This window comes from Entelurus aequoreus, linkage group LG21 (genome assembly GCF_033978785.1).
Source record: "Entelurus aequoreus isolate RoL-2023_Sb linkage group LG21, RoL_Eaeq_v1.1, whole genome shotgun sequence".
Lineage (NCBI taxonomy): Eukaryota > Metazoa > Chordata > Actinopteri > Syngnathiformes > Syngnathidae > Entelurus > Entelurus aequoreus.
In genome coordinates, this window is record NC_084751.1 from 16380342 (window position 1) to 16402668 (window position 22327).

Genomic DNA, 22327 nt, shown 5'->3' on the forward strand with positions numbered 1-22327 from the left:
AGTCATTGCAGCAAACTTGGAACTATCAAGCTGAAGGAGTTTTACGCAGCATGAATGGCTTCTGAACTGGAAGGCAAGGCGGCACACTGCTTCGGCGGAGGTTGAAGAAAAACCTGGTGTGGAGGGACTTTAATGACGCATGTAGACTGATTTCTGGACTGCTTTGAAGAGGTTTTTGCAAACTGTCCCAATACCTCACAAAGGTGAAGCCACAGTGTGGAGAAAATAGCCTGCTGACCGCAGCTTGGGATATAATCTGGTAAAAATACCTTTTCAATCCCACTGACACACCTTTCATAGAGGAAACAGAGTCCTTGTGGTCCATCACAGTGACTGAGATTGTCTTTAAACTCCTCACTGGAAAAGGCCTTGGAGTTGGATCAGTTTTGCCTGAATTCCTCAAGGCTCTGGATACTGTTGGATTTTCTTGGTTGATACATCTCTTCAAACTGAGGTGGAAGTTGAGCACAGTACCTCTGGGGAAAAAAGCACTCCTCAGTATTCCTGAGAAAGTCTAAGAGTGCTGGAGATAAATTTAAAAAAATGTCCGTAAGGCTTTGTTGCGTTCCGACCAGTTCCTCCTCCAAGGGAATTTAAGTTACTGGTCAATCCCAAATTCTTTTGGATGACATATTTGCTGAGTAAGAAGGATCACCAGAAACAGAATAGGATCAACAACAAGTTTTACTGAAATTTCAGGAGAACAACCTAGACTAATACATTCACCCCGTCTCCCTAACTTGTTCTAACATTCAAACGGGAAGAGACTACTTCTTGAATCTGCAAACAGCCCCCACCCTCCCCAGATCCTCCCCAGATGAAATACACAAGTTCATTGTTCAACTCAGGATGAGATAGAAAAAGGAGTACTCCAACTCCCAACATTCCAAAGCTTCAAGGTTAACACACACAGTTTACTTGCGGACAAACAGAAAGAGAACAAATGGAAAAACACTAGCTGTTTTCAAATATGACTATGAATTGAAAGAAATAACTCTTGCATATATATATATATACAGTATATATATATATATATATATATATATATATATATATATATATATATATATATATATATATATATATATATATATATATATATATATATACATATATATATATATATATATATATATATATATATATATATATATACATATATATATATATATATATATATATATACATATTCTCCACAGCTTGCATTGTGGTTTTCATCCTGGTCGTGCAACACTGGACCAGCTCTACACCCTTGGAAAGATCCTGAAAAGTGCTTGGGGGCTTGCCCAACTGGTCCTATATCTGCTTTGTAGACGTGGTTAAGGCGTTTGACCATGTATTTTAAGGTGTCCTTTGGGAGGGGTTCTGGGAGTATGGAGTTCATGGCACATTAGTACATTATTTAGTTATTCGACAACTGGAGCAGGAGCCTGGTTTGCGTTGCCGGAAGTAAATTAAAAGTTGCCCTTTATCAGCTGTTCTGTTTAGTATTTTTAAGAAAACTACTTCTAGGTGCAGCCAAGGTGTGAAGGGTGTTTGAGGGGGCCTTAAGATTTTCTCTTTGCTCCATGTGGTTATTATGGTCTCACCCAGCTGTGACCTTTAGAGTTTATTGGAGTTGTTCGAAACTGAGCGTGAACTTCTGATATGAGACTCGACATCTCCAAATTTGAGGCCATGCTTCCCAGACAAAAAAAGGATGGTTTCTCAACCTCTGTGTTAGTAAGCTTTTATGTATACTTATGCCCCAGGTGAAGACATTCAAGTATCTTGGGGTTTTGTTCACAATTAAGGGAAGGCTGTAGCGTGAGATTGAGAGGCAGATAAATGATAAATAAATAAATGGGTTATACTTGTATAGCGCTTTTCTACCTTCAAGGTACTCAAAGCGCTTTTGATCGACGCATTGTGTACAGTAATGCTGTTGCTGTACCGGGTCTATGTGAAGAGAGAGCTGAGCCAGAAGCCAAAGCTCCTGATTTGTTGGCCGATATCAATCAATCAATCAATCAATGTTTATTTATATAGCCCTAAATCACAAGTGTCTCAAAGGGCTGTATGTTCTTTCCCTCACCTAAGATTGGTCACAAGCTTTGGGTAGTTACTGAAGGAGCAATATTTCAGATACAAGTGTTCAAAATGTTTTTGTTCCGTATTGTGTTTCTTAGAGTTTCTTAGCGATAGGATGAGATTCTCCGTCATCCAGGAGGAGCTTAAATGGAAAGAAGCCAGTTCAGGTAGCTCAGGCACCGAGTCCTGATGCCTCCCTAGTAAGGTGTTTCGGACTTTCCCAACCGGAAGGAGCCTCAGGGTGGAGCTAAAGTGGAACTGCAAGAGGTACCAGAAGACCAGGAAGTTTGGGCATCTTTACTGTGACTGCTGCCCCTGCAACTTGGAAAAGCAGGAGAAAATGGATTGATGGATCCGGTTTCTCAAGGGTTAAATTCATAAAACCCTTCCTATGCCAAATTCTAGTAACAACAACAATAGCTGTCAATAGGCCTTAACTGTTTTATTTTGTCTGAGAAGAGACTTACTGTCCCACCTTTGAAGCTACTGTTCTTTTGTGGCCTATCATTAAGCTGGGTTTTCCTCAAACCTTGAAAATCCGCTGTACACCTTTCTACAGATTTAACCAGCCATAGTGAACGACGACGGATGTTTAATTTACTTTTTATGGCTAATATTCACCTGATTTATACCTTTACAACACAGTCATTAGACTCTACAAAATGTGTCCGTTATTTTTTATCATGAACCTAAAACGTGATAATAAGCATAAGGTTGTCGACAGTTTTGAAGTGTGTGTGTTTGTCTATATTTAGTCTTTCTCTAAAGTCATGTAAAAATGTACATGGTGTAATGAACATTGTTTCAGTGTTTAGAACTTAGATATTCTGTTTTACAGCTAAACAATGGTCCTGATGTTATAGCATCTCTGGTTACCTTGTCTATAGCCAATCTCCTGATGTGTTTTCTGCATCGTTAGGGTGAGCCAATAACATTCAATGAAGAGGCCTTTGTAAATCATCGATTGAGTGCCATGAGAGAGTTCCTCCAGAATGCTATCCATCTGCAGCTTTTCAAACAGGTAAACACCCGCACACTCGCAAATTTTGCTTGCCTATTTTTTATATTTAGCTTCATCTTAAATTAATTGTGTAGTCGTGTTATTTCAAGGAAGGATCCTAAAAAGTGAAGTGCAGTGAATTATATTTATATTGTGCTTTTCTCGAGAGACTCAAAGCGCTTTACATATGTGAAACCCATTAACTACATTTTTAAGCTACATTTAAACCAGTGTGGGTGGCACTGAGAGCAGGTGGGTGAAGTGTCTTTCCCAAGGACACAACGGCAGTGACTAGAATGGCGGTAGCGGGGATCGAACCTGGAATCCTCAGGTTGCTGACACGGCCGCTCTACTGTCGGAGCCATGCCGCCCAAAAAAACTTCCCTTTTTCCTTGGCTAGTGAAGTTTCAGTGGCTGGACTGTACCTAAATAAAATCACTAAGTACAAACCCCGTTTTCGTATGAGTTGGGAAATTGTGTTAGATGTAAATATAAACGGAATACAATGATTTGCAAATCATTTTCAACCCATATTCAGTTGAATATGCTACAAAGACAACATATTTGATGTTCAAACTGATAAACATTTTTTTTTTTTGCAAATAATCATTAACTTTAGAATTTGATGCCAGCAACACGTGACAAAGAAGTTGGGAAAGGTGGCAATAAATACTGATAAAGTTGACGAATGCTCATCAAACACTTATTTGGAACATCCCACAGGTGAACAGGCAAATTGGGAACAGGTGGGTGCCATGATTGGGTATAAAAGTAGATTCCATAAAATGCTCAGTCATTCACAAACAAGGATGGGGCGAGGGTCACCACTTTGTCAACAAATGCGTGAGCAAATTGTTGAACAGTTTAAGAAAAACCTTTCTCAACCAGCTATTGCAAGGAATTTAGGGATTTCACCATCTACGGTCCGTAATATCATCAAGGGTTCAGAGAATCTGGAGAAATCCCTGCACGTAAGCAGCTAAGCCTGTGACCTTCGATCCCTCAGGCTGTACTGCATCAACAAGCGACATCTGTGTGTAAAGGATATCACCACATGGGATCAGGAACACTTCAGAAACCCACTGTCAGTAACTACAGTTGGTCGCTACATCTGTAAGTGCAAGTTAAAACTCTCCTATGCAAGGCGAAAACCGTTTATCAACAACACCCAGAAATGCCGTCGGTTTCGCTGGGCCTGAGCTCATCTAAGATGGACTGATACAAAGTGGAAAAATGTTCTGTGGTCTGACGAGTCCACATTTCAAATTGTTTTTGGAAACTGTGGACGTCGTGTCCTCCGGACAAAAGAGGAATAGAATCATCCGGATTGTTATAGGCGCAAAGTTGAAAAGCCAGCATCTGTGATGGTATGGGGGCGTATTAGTGCCCAAGACATGGGTAACTTACACATCTGTGAAGGCGCCATTAATGCTGAAAGGTACATACAGGTTTTGGAGCAACATATGTTGCCATCCAAGCAACGTTAGCATGGATGCCCCTGCTTATTTCAGCAAGACAATGTCAAGCCACGTGTTACATCAACGTGGCTTCATAGTAAAAGAGTGCGGGTACTAGACTGGCCTGCCTGTAGTCCAGACCTGTCTCCCATTGAAAATGTGTGGCGCATTCTGAAGCCTAAAATACCACAACAGAGACCCCCGGACTGTTGAACAACTTAAGCTGTACATCAAGCAAGAATGGGAAATAATTCCACCTGAGAAGCTTAAAAAATGTGTTTCCTCAGTTTCCAAACGTTTACTGAGTGTTGTTAAAAGGAAAGGCCATGTAACACAGTGGTGAACATGCCCTTTCCCAACTACTTTGGCACGTGTTGCAGCCAAGTTAATTATTATTTGCAAAAAATATAAAGTTTATGAGTTTGAACATCAAATATCTTGTCTTTGTAGTGCATTCAATTGAATATGGGTTGAAAAGGATTTGCAAATCATTGTATTCCGTTTATATTTACATCTAACACAATTTCCCAACTCATATGGAAACGGGGTTTGTATATGTGAAGTGTAAATTATATTTATATAGCGCTTTTCTCTAGTGACTCAAAGCGCTTTTGCATTGTGAAACCCAATATCTAAGTTACATTTTTAAACCAATGTGGGTGGCACTGGGAGCAGGTGGGTAAAGTGTCTTGCCCAAGGACACAACGGCAGTGACTAGGATGGCAGAAGCGGGGATCGAACCTGGAACCCTCAAGTTGCTGACATGGCCACTCTACCAACCGAGCTATACCGTCCCAATATAAATAATAATACATTTAAACTTTGTGTAAAAAGTAGTAAGTCAAACGATTACATTTAAAAAAAAATCTTGTTAACCAGAGGGTTGCTGTGGATTACTGTCGATTAAGTTTATCTATCATTATATAAATGTATTACCATTATTTATTAAATGTACATATATTAACACTTAAGTCAGAATCAGAATCAGAATCAGAATAGTTTTTATTGCCATTGTTTGAGAACGGGTTCACAAACCAGGAATTTTTCTTGGTGCAATCGTGCAACATAAAACACATATAACACATATTTGGTAATAACAAGAGCTGTAACTGAGCTATCAGATCTTGTTATAGACTTAGAAGGAATTCAAAGGAGCTACTGTTAGGAGTTATTGTTCATGTGCCTGATGGCCGAGGGGAAAAAAACTGTTCAGGTGGCGGGAGGTGTGGGTCTGGATGGACCGTACTCTCCTGCCTGAGGAGAGAGGGGAGAATAGTTTGTGTCCAGGGTGAGAAGAGTCAGCTGTGATCCGAACCACACACCTCCTGGTTCTGGAGGAGAACAAGTCCGGGAGGGATGGGAGCTTGCAGCCAATCACCTTGTCTGCAGCACGTACGATGCGCTGCAGTCGATGCTTATCCTGGACTGTGGCGCCGGGGAACCACACAGTGATGGAGGAGGTGAGGATGGACTCGATGATGGCTGAGTAAAACTGCACCAGCATCTCGGTCGGCACCTTAAGTTTCCTCAGCTGCCGCAGGAAGTACATCCTCTGCTGGGCCTTCTTGATGAGGGAGTTGATGGTCGGCTCCCACTTGAGGTCTTGGGTGGTGGTGGTGCCCAAGAAACGGAAGGAGTCTACAATGGAGACGGGGGTGGGAGAGTCAATCAGGGTGAGGGGGGACGGTGGGGCTGTGACTTTCCTGAAGTCCATGATCATCTCCACTGTTTTCTGGGCGTTCAGCTCCAGGTTGTTGAGGCTGCACCAGGACGCCAGCCGGTCCACCTCTCTCCTGTAGGCGGTCTCATCGCCATCCGAGATGAGCCCGATGAGGGTAGTGTCATCCGCAAACTTGAGCAGTTTTACGGACTGGTGACTGGAGGTGCAGCAGTTTGTATACAGGGAGAAGAGCCAGCGGGAGAGTACACAGCCCTGAGGAGTACCAATGTTCGTGGTTCGACTGTCCGAGACAATCTTCCCCAGCCGCACGTGCTGTCTTCGGTCTGTCAGGAAGTCATTGATCCAACTGCAGAGGGAGTCGGGCACGCTGAGCTGGTAGAGCTTGTCTCGTAGCAGTCCAGGGAGGATGGTGTTGAAGGCAGAGCTGAAGTCCACAAACAGGATCCTAGCGTAGGTTCCTGGGGAGTCCAGGTGCTCCAGGATGAAGTGGAGGGCCATGTTAACTGCATCATCCACAGACCTGTTGGCTCTGTAGGCGAACTGCAGTGGGTCCAGGAGGGGGGCGGTGATGTCCTTGAGGTGGGGCAGGACCAAGCGCTCAAAGGACTTCATGACCACAGACGTCAGCGCAAGCGGCCTGTAGTCATTAAGTCCTGTGATCCGTGCTTTCTTGGGGACAGGGACAATGGTGGAGGTCTTAAAGCAGGACGCGGCATAGCTCCAGAGAGGTGTTAAAAATGTCAGTGAAGATAGGAGCCAGCTGATCCGCGCAGTGTCTGAGAGTGGAGGGGGAGACACCATCCGGCCCGGGGGCCTTCCGCGTATTCAGTTTCAAGAACTGCCGGCGTACATCCTCCTCTCTGATGGAGAGGGCCTTTAAAGGGGATGTTCTTGGAGAGGGCCTTTAAAGAATGATGTTCTTGGAGTCCTGTGATGTCCTTGGAGTCCTTTGAGCCCTTTAAATCATTTAACGAAGTGCGGCGTTGGTGGGGAGGGTGATGGTGGGGGGAGCAGAGCTTTGATGAGCTGAAGGCCGTTCATGACGACAGTAATGTGTGTTGAGGCCTTAAGCGAGTGTCCGGTCATTCAGGGCCTGGGAGGTTTTGGGCTTATAGTTCGTAAGGGCCCTTAGCCCTCTCCAAACAGCCGCAGAATCATTGAAGCGGAACTGTTCCTGTAGACCAGGGGTGTCAAACTCAAATACAGAGTGGGACAAAATTTCAAACTGAACAAAGCCGTGGGCCTAGGTTGAACAAATTAACCTTTTAATAGGGATCCAAACAAGTTTTGCATTGAATATTGGACAAGCAAGGCTTATATAACTTTATAGTGACATGCAAAATCGAGTTTCAAATAATAATAATAATAATAATAATTAAAAAATATCAATGGCATATCAAATACAATTTAAATAAAAATGTAATGCCTCTTTTCTATTTGCAGCCTTCTGAGGTAAATATCAACATTAACTTTTTCCACAGGCTAATAAATTAGAAAATAAAATAACAATGAGTAAACCAACCATTCAGGACTTTAAACTGCTCAGTTTGCAACACACTGATCTAATCTGATGTGCCCAAGCCAGATACCTGCCATCTTTTCTTGGATGCTAGTTCATTAATGTCGGGGCTCAGGCTTTGAGCTGAGGCATCTTTCATTACCGAACGAAGGTGTTCATCAGTCATTATGTCTCGTCCACCACAGTCTTGGGGGCGTGTTTTAAAGGCGCTGCGTTTATCGTCCTCCACGAGCTGTAGTCACGTCTGCTTTTCATCCATTCCAACAACAATGCAATCCTTACTTGACCAACAGCGATACAGGTTACACTGACGGTGCCTGTATAAATAACTTTAACGCTGTTAGAAATATGCGCCACACTGTGAATCTACACCAAACAAGAATGACAAACACATTTCGGGAGAACATCCGCACAGTGCGTCGGTTGAGGTGGGCGGGGTTGGGGGCGCGGGGTTTGGTGGTAGCGGATGTGTATATTGCAGCCCAAGAGTTAGGGCTGCATGGGATTCTGGGTATTTGTTTTGTTGTGTTTATGTTGTGTTACTGTGCGGATGTTCTCCCAAAATGTGTTTGTCATTCTTGTTTGGTGTGGATTCACAGTGTGGCGCATATTTCTAACAGTGTTAAAGTTATTTATACGAGCACCGTCAGTGTAACCTGTATCGCTGTTGGGCAAGTATGCTTTGCATTCATGTGTATATGTGTGCTGAAGTCACACATATTATGTGATTGGGCCAGCATTCGCTGGACTGGGTGAAAAGTGTACGTGACGATTATTGGGAGGGGCTCTGAAATTTGAGAGTCTCCCGGGAGGGTTGGCAAGTATTAGAATTAGCGGTGAATGCGGTGTTACCGCGGCACCGCCGCTGAATATAATCGGGCCAGCTCTAGTGTTAATTTGATATCGCCTCAAGGGCCAATTGAAATTACACGGCGGGCCATATTTGGCCCGGGGGCCAGAGTTTGACACCCATGCTGTAGACGGTTAGAGTACACAGATTTAGCTTTCTCCACTTCCCTGTTGAAGTGGTACTTCGCTTCTCTGTAGGTACTCCGGTCCACGCTTCTCCACGCAGCCTCCTTCTTCTTGCGCAGCTGTCGGAGCTTGGGTGTGAACCAGGGCTTGTCGTTGTTATATCAAGCCCTGGTGCGCGTTGGAATGATGCGCGCCTCATTGAACTGTATGTATGAGGTCACAGTGTCCGTATACTCGTCCAGATTGTCCATGGCCACTCCAATTGCCTCCCAATGACAATGTGCACAGAACTCATGGAGTACATATAAAATAGTTATAAAAAGATGAAATACAATCTCTGTGGTTGCACACTGGAAGGTGCATACGTGCTTACAGCTGTCAATCCTTCTGAGTATTTTAACCAATCAGTGCAGGAAATTCACAGTGCCCTCCCACTACAACCAAAATGCTATATTGTCCAACAAAGTTAGGAGTGAGCATTGAAACAGACACTGAAAATGTTTGGAAGTTTTTTTATAATATCCACAATGTTCAGTGAGCAGTTTCTGTTTAAGTTTGTTGACCTTTTTGTTAGTTGCATTTTTTGTTTTTTGTTTTTGTGTTGCATCATGACTAGGGAAAGTTGTTTGGATTGTGTCATATAAGTAAATTATGAACTATTGTTTCAAAGTACTTTCAAGGGTCATTGATCTGATTTACTCACATTGTTCACAAGATGGCAGCAAATATGTAGCATTCAGACACTGCCTGCTCTTTAAGAATAATTTTAAATCAATCCGTGCTGCGCCGCTTTGTTGAATTCATGACGTCTCGCGGGTCAAATTGAAGAGGCTGGCGGGCCACACTTGGGCTGTAGTTTGGACACCCCCGCTATAAGGCATCCTTGTAAGGAACTCTTTAAAAGTTGCATCAATGAAAATAAATACATGCTGGGCAGCTTATAGCTGAGACATTTTTCAAGCCGTCTCAGTATCATTTCTCCCTCAATGTTACAGAAAGTATGAGGAAGTGTGAGCTGCAGCCTGCTCTTCTTTAGTTAAAGATAATAAGTTTCCGATTTGTCAAGATGTTTACATAAAGTTCGGATTTCGATGTATTTTCCATCTTCTTCATGTTCAGCCAATTCTCTCGCATTTTTAATTAGAATTAGTTACGTAACATGCAACTAACTCGCCGTACTGCATGCGTCCCCCGTGATTTCTACACTTTCTCTCTGTCTAATTTCACTTCCCTTTTTCCTTTGTTTCTTTGCCACACTGCAATCAGAAGAGTCTGCATCACGTTTGAGAGACATCATGGGAGTTAAAAAATTCAATGAGAAAGAACAAGAGTGATGTTCTCCTTCCTCATTCTGGCGATGCACAACTATGTGTTCATTCACCTATGTATTCTTCTGCCACGCGCACGTAACTAGTTTTTTTAAAACTTTTTGCACAGTAATGTACTGTATCAATATTTTTTGGGATTGTGTCGTAACCATGAAACTTGGTAAGGCAGAACCTCGTAAAAATACGTGGTACTGGAGGACTACCTTGTTGGTCATTTTGTAGCCTTAAACGTTACCTTAGATCGTACCATCCTCGGAAGGACATCGATCCACATGTTTTTTCCACTGCATTCTGTCTGGCATCCAAACATAGTGAAAGCACCTGCATGTGAACATTGTCACATTCCAAATAAAACGCTATTCTAATACATGTATTGTTTTGGAACTCCAGTTCATTGATGGCCGTTTGGACCGCTTAAACGCCGGAGAGGGTTTCAGTGACTTATTTGAGGAGGAGATCAACAAAGGCGAATATGCAGGTGAGCTAGATTTAGTCATTCTATTTTGGGGAAAAAAATGTGATGCTTCAGACTGTTAATTGGACATTTACTGTAGAATGTATACAGTTGGGACATACAGTCATATGTAGGGATGGTAATTCATAAGTTTTTTCCGATTCTGATTCCACTTTCAATTCTGCTTAAAGATTTGGTTTTTCATCAGTTCTTGAAAAAGAAGAGAAGAAAAAACGTGGATTCGCTTCAATTTTGTTTAGTTTACAGGTAATATGACCATACAAAGCGAGTTCTCAACGTAACATAGACAAAAAATACTTAAATAAATATAAGAAATAAATATTATTCTGTAGAATTTAACAAAATAAAACGTGTGGAAATTATACATTAATATAACATTTAGTTACATGGGATATTAACTCAACTTGGTCTTAACATACATAGTAAGATATGTCAAGCCTTTAGACAAATCATCAAAATTATAATAAATAAAGGCTTGACATATCTCACTTTGCATGTAATGAGTTAATATCACATTTTAGTTTCACATTTAAAGTTGAATTGCTGACATGAATTGACTTTTACACAATATTCAAATTTTTTGAGTTTCATCTGTATGATGGAAATGACTGATCAATCTGGTGGGAGGAAAACATGCAATTTATCTCTGACTACAATTGAACATTCCCCTACTGAAAAAAGGAGCGTCTATGTGGCAAATGCGTGCAAGCTTTTCCACAACTTAGTAGCTGATCTGTGACATTGGTCTAGCGGCAAACAGTACTGTCTGCCTCGGAGTCAGTCATAATCTGTCTCTCATCATTCTCATCTAAATGAAAAGGTATTAATTTTAATTTAATAAAAAATAGCGCCAAATTTATAGGCAATATTTGTTAGTACCTGTTGTATTTACCCTAGGTGACTGCTGCTGGGATGAGAGCTGTGTGGTTAAAAAACGCAACATTCATTTATAGTTACTGTATGCTGTGTGTTCAAATGTTTCAGCATGTTGCTCATATGTCCTCCTCTTAATGAAATTTCAGCCTTGCAATTATTACAAGTAGCACTGTTGTAATATTTTTTTTTAATAAAGAGGGGCTATGCTGCTGTCTGACGTCCCTGCGCACGTTGCGTAATAACGTCATTCCCTCTCGTCAGAATTGTTACGCTAATCGTTTGGGAGGTGTGGGGGGGAAGGCAAGCGATTTACCGGTTTTCGATTCCTATCTATAGTTTTGTGACAAATAAAGAAACATCTTCTTTCAAAAGTAAGGTTTTAAGACATATTAAAACAAAACATTCTGTTCTATCAGATCTTAAAAATGGATCAATATTTGATGAACACATCAGGTATGAAATTGCAATATTAAGGAGTGTTTGTAAAACTAATTACAGCCTGAGTGTTTCCATAGCAGTTATAGATACAGTATATTTTAGTAGTAAAAACAATTGGCTGCTAATCAAATGCTCTTGATCATCTGCAGTTGTGATCACCTGTTTTGTTTAGTTTTTTTTAAACGTACAGTACAAGTAAACTGTGTTTTTATTTTGCCACAACAGATTTGTTGTTGAACAGTTGAGCCTGGTGACAGACTGATAACAGCATCAACTTCAGGACCTTTAGGGTCTGGCTGAACATAAAATAATAGCTTCCATTCAGTGTGGTGTGAATGCCCACACATACCGTATAAGATTCTACACCAAAAAAAACATATATTTATTATTATTCTGGCCAAAAACTTTGGCGCGCTCCACAGCTCACAGTTTTCATCCGATCGGAACTGTAAGTATGAAAACGTTCTGAGAATTCCTGGTTTTCCAAAGCCCTATTTTCACTTCTGCCTGGAAAGTTTTTACAGTCCACATTTTTCAACCGTTTTTGACCATTCCAATTCCAATTCAAACTTTTACGCCAACACCAACCCATTCATATCATCTAGGACAATTGTGGTATTATCTATATTTTAAGAAATTCCTGGTTTTCCAGAAATTCCCAAATGTCTAGGAAATTCCCATTCAAATGAATGGACATATTCATAGTTCTACAATGCCCTGAATTCTCAAAATGTTTCGCATTTTTAACCCCGATTCCAACCTTTCAACCATCCACACACACTACTTTTCCCATATATTGAACACAAAACATGTTTTCCCTCTACCAAATTCCTGTTTTTCATGGAATTTCCTGTGATTTTCTCCCTATTAACAATGGACGGGAAATATACAATTGGCCGCATATCCCACACTTCCCATTCGATTTGAACCGTTCCAACATCCACACACTCCACTCACCCTGCACATCCAAGCCAGCATGTTTCCCGGTTCCAAAAAATCCCTGATTACCCGGAATTACCAGGAATAGCCCTCCATTGAAAATGAATGAGCAATATACAAACCTCTCCAAATCCCACATTTCTCAACCGGTTCGAACTGTTCCGACATCCACACACTCCACTCACCCGGACATTCAAGCACTTCAGCTCCACTCACGCGTATCGGCAGTTCGGCGGATTGCGCACATAGGGCATTCCCACGCAATTACTTCCGGAATTGCAAATTCTAGTTATTCCATCCATCCATCCATTTTCTTCCGTTTATCTGAGGTCGGGTCGCGGTGGCAGCAGCCTAAGCAGAGAAGCCCAGACTTCCCTCTCCCCAGCCACTTCGTCCAGCCCCTCCCGGGGGATCCCGAGGCGTTCCCATGCCAGCCAGGAGACATCATCTTCCCAACGTGTCCTGGGTCTTCCCCGTGGCCTCCTACCGGTCGCACATGCCCTAAACACCTCCCCAGGGAGGCGTCCGGGGGGCATCCTGACCAAATGCCCGAACCACTTCATCTTGCTCCTCTCGATGTGGAGGAGCAGCGGCTTTACTTTGAGCTCCTCCCGGATGACAGAGCTTGTCACCCTATCTCTAAGGGAGAGCCTCGCCACCCGACGAAGGAAGCTCATTTCGGCCGCTTGTACCCGTGATCTTATCCTTTCGGTCATAACCCAGAAGTCATGACCATAGTTGAGGATGGGAATGTAGATCGACCGGTAAATTGAAAACTTTGCCTTCCGGCTCAGCTCCTTCTTCACCACAATGGATCGATACAGTGTCCGCATTACTGAAGACGCAGCACCGATTCGTTTGTCGATCTTACGATCCACTCCTCCCTCACTCGTGAACAAGACTCCGCGGTACTTGAACTACTCCACTTGGGGCAAGATCTCTTCCCCAACCTGGAGATGGCACTCCACCCTTTTCCGGGTGAGAACCATGGACTCTGTCTTGGAGGTGCTGATTCTCATCCCAGTTGCTTCACACTCTGCTTTGAACCGATCCAGTGAGAGCTGAAGATCCTGGCCAGATGAAGCCATCAGAACCACATCATCTGTAAAAAGCAGAGACCTAATCCTGCATTCACCAAACCGGATCCCCTCGACGCCCAGACTGCGCCAAGGAATTATGTCCATAAAAGGTATGAACAGAATCGATGACAAAGGGCAGCCCTGGCGGAGTCCAACCCTCACTGAAAACGGGTCCGACTTACAGCCGGCAATGCGGACCAAGCTCTGACACTGATCATGCAGGGAGCGGACCACCACAATCAGACAGTCCGATAACCCATACTCTCTGAGCACTCCCCACAGGACTTCCCAAGTCCACAAAGCGCGTGTCGACTGGTTGGGCAAACTCCCATGCAACCTCAACGACCCTGCCGAGAGTATGGATCTGGTCCACAGTTCCACGACCAAGAAGAAAACCGTACTGCTCCAAAGTTCCGGTGTAGCCTCCTCTCCAGTACACCTAAATAGACCTTACCAGTAAGGCTGAGGAGTGTAGGTGAGAAGTGTCCACGATAGTTGGAACACACCCTCTGATTCCCCTTCTTAAAAAGAGGAACCACCACCCCGGTCTACCAATCCAGAGGTACCGTCCCCGATGTCCACGCAATGTTGCAGAGTCTTGTCAACCAAGACAGCCCCACAGCATCCAAAGCCTTAAGGAACTCAGGGCGGATCTCATGCCACCGAGGAGCTTTTTAACTACCTCGGCAACCTTAGCCACAGAAATAGGAGAGCCCACCACAGATTGCCCAGGCACTGCTTCCTCATAGGAAGAGTGTTGGTTGGATTGAGGAGGTCTTCGAATTATTCCCTCCACCTATCCACAACACCCGCAGTCTAAGTCAGCAGCACACTATCCTCACCATACACGGTGTTGACAGTGCACTACTTCCCCTTCCTGGGGGGGTGTTGGTGTCTCTTGTTTGCGTTTGGGCTTGCTGGCGGGCTGGCGCTGGCTGGTCTCCGTGATCCTGTTGGCGTGTGGTTGCCGGTCGCGGTTTTTTTTTTATCGCTTTGATTTGAGGCTACGGAGAAACACAACACATTTGTGATAGATTTGAGACATTTTTAATATAATATAAGATAATATAATCATTATTCATCATGATTAATAGATTTAGAACCTTATGAATCAAAATTGAATTGATTTGGGAAATTGGCCATGATACCCAGCCATAGTAGTGACAATGTAAAAATGCCAGCGATGTGCTGCTTCAATAATGCATGATTTTTTTTTTTTTTATGATAACTGAAAAACCCCAAGACAGACAAGCGGTAGAAAGTAGATGGATGGAAAAAATGTAAATGAATGAAAATTGTGGCTGGCAAAACATATTGAACCAAGATGTGGTAAAGGCAAACTCTGCTGTAAAACATTTTACATTTCACAAATGGGCGAGGCACTAGTCGTTGAAAAGGAAAAAGCACAAAACTGTAGCCACAGTTGCTATCAGCGGAAGTTTATGAACGCTCAGGCTGAGGAGAGCCAGCAACACTACTGCAGTTTGCAGAGCTACAAAGCAGACAACTTTGGACGTTTCTGCAAAAAATGAAGTCCTCAATGCCAAGATAGTTTGGGCATTAAAATGCGTACATTTATACTACTCATTCAAGTCATCGGAGGACAGAGTCGTCTTTTCGCCGTCATATTCCCAGACAGCCAAATTGCAGAAAAATGTGCTGTGCACTTTAAAAAACTTTCACTATCATTTGTCTTCCAGCATACGGCATATGCGAAATGCTGTTTGACAAAAGCCTTAACAACGATTTTTCCACCATATGGATTTATACATGATGCTGTGGGATGGAGCAGAAGTAAAGACTAAATATGTTGGAACTGAAATATTAGAAAATGTATCTAAGTGTGCCTGTCTCGTGTTTGTTTTAGAGTGGCATCATACATTTCAGATTTTAAAGTACGGTATTTTCCGGACTATAAAGCGCACTTAAAAGCCTTTTTTTTCTCTCAAAACTCGACATAACCTGGTGCGCCTAATGTAAGGAATAAGTTTGGTTGAGTTTACCCACCTCAAAGCTATTTTATTTGGTACATGGTGTAATGATAAGTGTGACCAATAGATGGCAGTCAAACATAAGAGATAAGTGTAGGTGGTTCCATGATGGCAAAATGTCTCAAGTAAACAACACCAACATTTTAAATGTTCCATTGAAAATATAGAACAGGGGTGCTCACACTTTTTCTGCAGGCGAGCTACTTTTCAATTGATCAAGTCGCGGGGATCTACCTCATTCATATATATAATTTATATTTACTTATTTATGAAATATATGTTTTTGTTAACAAGTTAAAGGTGTTTAAAGATAATGCAAGCATGTTTAACACATATATTTAATATTGTTAACAAGTTAAAGGTGTTTAAAGATAATACAAGCATGTTTAACACATATAGTTAATATTGTTAACAAGTTAAAGGTGTTTAAAGATAATGCAAGCATGTTTAACACATATAGATTCCTTTCTTTCATGAAGACAAGAATATAAGTTGGTGTATTACCTGATTCTGATGACTTGCTTTGATAGGAATCAGACAGTGGTGCTGATAACGTCCGCATTTTCAAATGGAGGAGAAAAAAAGTCCTCCTTTCTGTCCAATACCACATGAAAGTGGTTGGTTTTTGGCATCTTATTTGTCCAGCTTCCGTACTCCTTTGTATACAGTGCACACTTAACAAGAAATACATTGGCAGCAAACTCCGTAGCTTGCTAGCTTGTGCACGCCAGCTTTCTGAGACTCTTATTTTGTTAGTGCAGGCAGGATGAAGCAGCGCTTTTATTGTGCAACTGTGCAGTCGGTCTTTGGAGTTTTGACGACAGGTACGGCGCCAGAGTCTGTTGAAATAAAAAGTGTTTCTCGCCTTCCTGTCTGTAATTTTTTCTTAATGAGCTGGCAGCAGCCAGCGTCATCTCAGAAGACCCTCGGGTGCCGTGAATGTCAATCAAGTGACGAAAGTGACGTCATAGTGAAGATTTATGATCGCTCATTTTTAGGACTATTTTTTTTAATGCCTGGCTGGCGATTGACTGACACACCTTCCGTGATCGACCGGTAGCTCGCGATCGACGTAATGAGCACCCCTGATATAGAACATTACACACGGCGCTCAAAAATCTATCAAAATGTTTTAGTACGACTTTGGTAAGCTATGAAGCCGCACCACTTGAAGGATTGTCGGCGCATTAAACATATGAGTATTATTATGGCTATGGATTATGTAAATTAGATTTACAGCCCCGAAATCTTGTTTTCATTTCGATGCCCCGCCCTGCACCGTTTGACCAAATAGAAAGTCTGTCAGTCTGTTACATTCAGGTTGCCAGTTGCACACCACCACCTTTGTCTTGCTACTGCCACTGGTAAAGTTACTAAACATGTCGGACCTTAGTAAATCTAAAAGGCGCCCTGCCTGTGGGCGCGGGGCTGGGCCCTTATGGCTTTTTGCCGGATGGGGTGCCTGGTGGGTGGTGGGCGGGGGGGCCTGGACGTGCGGGAAGGGCTGCGGGGTTTGGTGGCGCAGGGCACTGTTGGCAACCAGGCCTCTTGTTTATTTTTATTTATTTTATTTTATTTAAAGGGTTTATTTTATTTTATTTATTATTATTATTATTATTATTATTATTATTATTATTATTATTATTATTATTATTATTATTATTATTTTATTTTATTTTTTTAATTTTATTTTATTATTTTATTGTTTGTGTGTTGTGTGTGTGTATGTGTATATGTATATGCATGCATGTGTGTATGTGTATGTATGTGTATATACATATATGTATGTATATGTGTATGTGTGTATGTATGTGTGTATGTATGTGTGTATGTATGTGTCGGTGTGTGTATGGGTGTGGATGTCCGGTGGATCGATTGGCCTGTATGTGGATGAGTTGGGGTAGGTGGGTTGGTGGCCTCTGTGATAGCTGGGGGTGTGCGTTGTTGTGGTTTACGGGGTCGGTCGCTTTTTTTTTGTTTCGGTTTTGGCAGCCGCGGGTGTTTGTACTGCGGACGGGCTGTGGTGGTGATGGTTGCTGTGGTACTGCCGGCGGTTGGCGTCGCTGTGTTGGGTTGGAGTGGTTGGGGACTGTGGCTGGTATCTGTGCGCTTGTGGGGTTGTGGGGGCTGGCTGGCGTTGGCTTGCCGGCTGGTTTGGGGGCTGGCGTGCGGACGGGGTGCATTGACTTCTTCCCCCGTTGGGGGGTGCCATCCCCTGGCCGGGACTCGTATGGGTACGTTGCTGTGTGGATGGCCGGGATGCGGTGTTTGCATTGGGCATGGGCGCTGTGCAGTTTTTCTGCGTTTGGTTGCTGGTATGGGCTCTGCGGGGTTGGGTTGGGGCGGACGGGGGCTGGCTTTGTTTGGCGGGGGGTGGGCTCGCGTGGCGTCACGCTAAAGTGTTCTGGTGTGGGTCACGGGCCGTGGGGGGGGGGGGGGGGCGGCGGCTTCCTGGCCGTAGTTCCTGGTTGTCGGCCGCATGGACTGGGGGGGATGTCCGGGCCCTCTACTCCTCCTACTTATAGCACACACAGTCACACAAATATAGGACTTTGGGGGATTGTCCTGCGGGGAGGCATGGCGGGGGGTTGAGGATGCCTCCTATGGGGCTCCAGTCCTCCTGTCTTGTCCCCTGCTCGTCCATCCCTCAATCTTAGCTGCATATTAGACACTTAGGATTTGGAGGGCTCGGCTTGGTTGGGACCCACCAAGATCTTGATGTCCCCCAATTTTAATCGCATTATTAGTTCCCACAAGCATACATATCTCACTCACGCTACAGTACACGCATCAATAGGGACTGGAGGTCGGCTGTAATGGCTGACCTCCTAATTTTAACTACACACTAGACACTCTGGGGGCCTTGTACACATGCATGTGGGGGGGTTGAGGTTCGGCGCACCCGTCATTGCCTCGTCGGCCGGCGCGGATTTCGGGGACTGTGTTCTGGTGGCCTGCCAGGCTTTTATTAATGTATTATTATTATTATTGTTTATTTATTTATTTATTTATTTTTTTTTTTATTTTATTTTTTTTATTTTTTTTTATTTATTTTTTTTATTTTTTTATTTTATTTACTTACTTTATTTTATTTTATTTATTTATTTATTTTTATTTGTTATTTTTAATTTAATTTGTATTTTATTTTATTTTATTTATTTATTTTTAAAATTATTATTATTATTTTTGTTTAATCGTATTATTTATTTGTGTGTGGCGTCGCGCGGGCCTCGCTTCCTGTTGGGTGGGGTCCGTGCCCGTGTGGCCCGACCTTGCGCTGTGGGGTCTCTGTTGGCGACTTGATGTGGTGGTGGCGCGGCGCCCGTGTCTGGTCTGGATGCTGTGTCTCGGTTGTTTGGGCGGTGGTGTGTTTGTGCGGGTTTGGGTTGGGGTGTTGGTGTCTCTTGTTTGCGTGTTGGCGTTTGGGCTTGCTGGCGCTGGCTGGTCTCCGTGATCCTGTTGGCGTGTGGTTGCCGGTCGTGTTTTTTTTTGATCGCTTTGATTTGATTGGGTGGTGCTGGCTGTCTGGGGGTGTTGTGGCTGCTGTTTCTGCTGCCGTTTGTTTGTGGTGTGGGCGCCCGTGGCTGCTGGGTCTGGTGCAGGGGGGTGGCTGATGTTGTGGCTGGTGGCAGCGCGCGCGCGCGGTGGTTGTCGGGGGCTGACAAACTGTGTATATGTATGTATATGTGTGTGTATGTATGTATGTATGTATGTATGTATATATATATATATATGTGTATGTATGTGTATGTGTGTGTATGTGTACATGTGTATGTGTATGTATATAGATATGTATGTATATTTCTGGGGGTACGTTCTGGGCCTGCCTGTCGGGTGGGGGTCGGCGCCTCAGGCTACTGCATCCGGACTGCGTGTCTGGAGCTCCTGGGTCCCGCCGTCCATCCCTTCCGGGTGCCCGTCTTGGTTGGGGCCTGCTGGGTCTGGTCCCTGCGTCTACTGTGGTAGCTTGGTGCTGCAGGGTATTCCGAGGTGCTGCGAGTCGGCCAGTTGTTGGGGTAGCGACCTTGTGTGTCAGCATGTCTGTGATCTTCTTTTAATTCTTTTTTTTTTTTAAATAGATTTAATTATTTATTCTTATTTTTTTAATATATTTTATTAATATAATTATTATTTATTTATTTATTTTATTTTCCCCTACCTCAGGGGGCTGACTCGGCGGGGCGGTTGCTGGTTGTTCCATCTCCATCGTTGGGGTCCCTGCGGGTGGGGTGGGTGGTTCCCGTGGCCCCGTGCTGGGTGGCCGTGGGGTGGCCTTGCTGCGCTCTCCAGGGGTGGGGTGGGGGGGGGCTCGTGGGGGCCCGGTTGCCGGTGGGGCGGGGGCGGTCTTCCCGTCCGGTTGCGGGGGTCTCCGGACCCCTCGGGCGGGGAGTCCCGCCTTTCTGTCCGTGTGGGGTGTGGTCTCTCGCTGGCTTGGGGTCTGGCTGCCCTTTGCTTTTCTCGTGCCTTGTCCTCTGCCGGGTGCGTCTGTCTGCGGCCTGCTGCTGGCCCTTGTGGGCGGCGTGGTGGGCCAGGCTCTGGGGTTCCAGGCTCTGGGGTTCCTGTCGCTGTCCGGCTTGGCTGCGTGGGGTCCCTGGTTCCCTGGGCACCACACCTACTGTTTGTGGGATGGGCTCTCTGGGAGGCTGGGGCTGTACTCTGGCTCCCGCACACACTGGGAGTCAAATGTATTGTACATGCAAATTCACATATACTCACATACATACATACACACATACATAGGTACCTACGCTCCCACATACATATACAAATACAGTACATATTTACACAGTCAAAGTTCGTACATCCACACGCACGCTCATTATACAAACATACTGTATACACATACTGTACATATACATTCACTGTAAAAACATACATTTACACATACTGTACATATACACTCACTGTACAAACACACACATACACATACTGTACATATACATTCACTGTACAAACACACACATACATATACTGTACATATACATTCACTGTACAAACACACATATACACATACTGTACATATACATTCACTGTACAAACACACATACTGTATACACATACTGTACATATACATTCACTGTACAAACACACACATACACATTCTATACATATACATTCAATGTACAAACACACATATACACATACTTTACATATACATTCACTGTACAAGCACACATATACACATACTGTACATATACAAGTACATTTGCACACATACACTCATGCACATAATCCCGTTTCATCAAACATATATTAACGTTGTTGCCCTAGGGCAGGGGTAGGCAACCCGCGGCTCCGGAGCCACATGCGGCTCTTTGACCACTCTGATGCGGCTCAGCTGCATACTTGCCGACTCCCCGATTTTCCCAGGAGACTTGTGGATCTCAGTGCCTCTCTTAGAAAACTCCAAGGGCAATTATAATCCTATTTTCACTCTTAATTACTAAATTAAGGGTGTGCCCTAAATGCACTGCAGTAATTGTCCTCTATAGCATTTACAAACAGTGTGCCAGCCCGGCCACATGTTGTATGTAGCTTTTACTTGCACACGTAGGAGACAGCAAAGCATACTTACTCATCAGCCACACAGCTTACACTGACGGTAGCCGTATAAAACAACTTTAACACTGTTACGTTACAAATATGCGCCACACTGTGAACCCACACCAAAAAAGAATGAAAAACACATTTCTGGAGAACATCCGCACCGTAACACAACATAAACACAACACAACCAATACCCAGAATCCCATGCAGCCCTAACTCTTCCGGTCTAGATTATACACCCCCCGCTACCACCAAACCCCCCCACACATCAACCCTCCCCCCCTCCGTGCGTCGGTTGAGCGGAAGAGTTAGGGCTGCATGGGATTCTGGGTATTTGTTGTGTTGTGTTTATGTTGTGTTACAGTGCAGATGTTCTCCAGAAATGTGTTTGTCATTCTTTTTTGGTGTGGGTTCAAAGTGTGGTGCATATTTGTAACGTAACAGTGTTAAAGTTGTTTTTGTACGGCTACCGTCAGTGTAAGCTGTGTGGCTGTTGAAGTAGTACGCCTTGCTGTCACTTACGTGAGCAAGCTGAAGCTGCATTCTACATGTGGTCGAGCAGGTACACTGTTTGGGCAGACTGTAGAGGGCGCCAAAAGCAGAGCCATCACTCCCTGATATTCGGGAGTCTCCCGGAAATAATGAGGGGGTTGGCAAGTATGACGCTATCAAGCGCCATTCATTCAAAACTCGCGGGCCGCACTAACATCAAATTTCCATATTAAGGTGCGTGCCGGTGCGTGTGTCTGAGACCCCTGGTTAACATAGCACAAAGCAATTTAAGCTTTGTATGTAGTGTTTTTCATTTTAAATTTAAAATTTTTTTTTGTGCCTCCCATTATTTTCTTTAATTTGTGAAACTTGCCAAAATGGCTCTTTGAGTGGTAAAGGTTGCCGACCCCTGCCCTAGGGTAAACTGGGTATAACACATGGCACACTGACAAAGCTTAAC

The 22327-nt window shown here is 43.7% G+C and overlaps 1 protein-coding gene across 1 annotated transcript in view; it reads left to right on the plus strand.

Annotated features, from left to right (window-relative positions):
* Nucleotides 1-22327, plus strand: part of dennd1a (DENN/MADD domain containing 1A) — a 128878-nt gene that overhangs the window by 69112 nt on the left and 37439 nt on the right. Inside the window, exons 14-15 of the mRNA XM_062031063.1 lie at nucleotides 2990-3091; nucleotides 10421-10508. Of these exons, the coding sequence (XP_061887047.1) occupies nucleotides 2990-3091; nucleotides 10421-10508 (190 nt within the window). The remainder of the gene's footprint in view (nucleotides 1-2989; nucleotides 3092-10420; nucleotides 10509-22327) is intronic.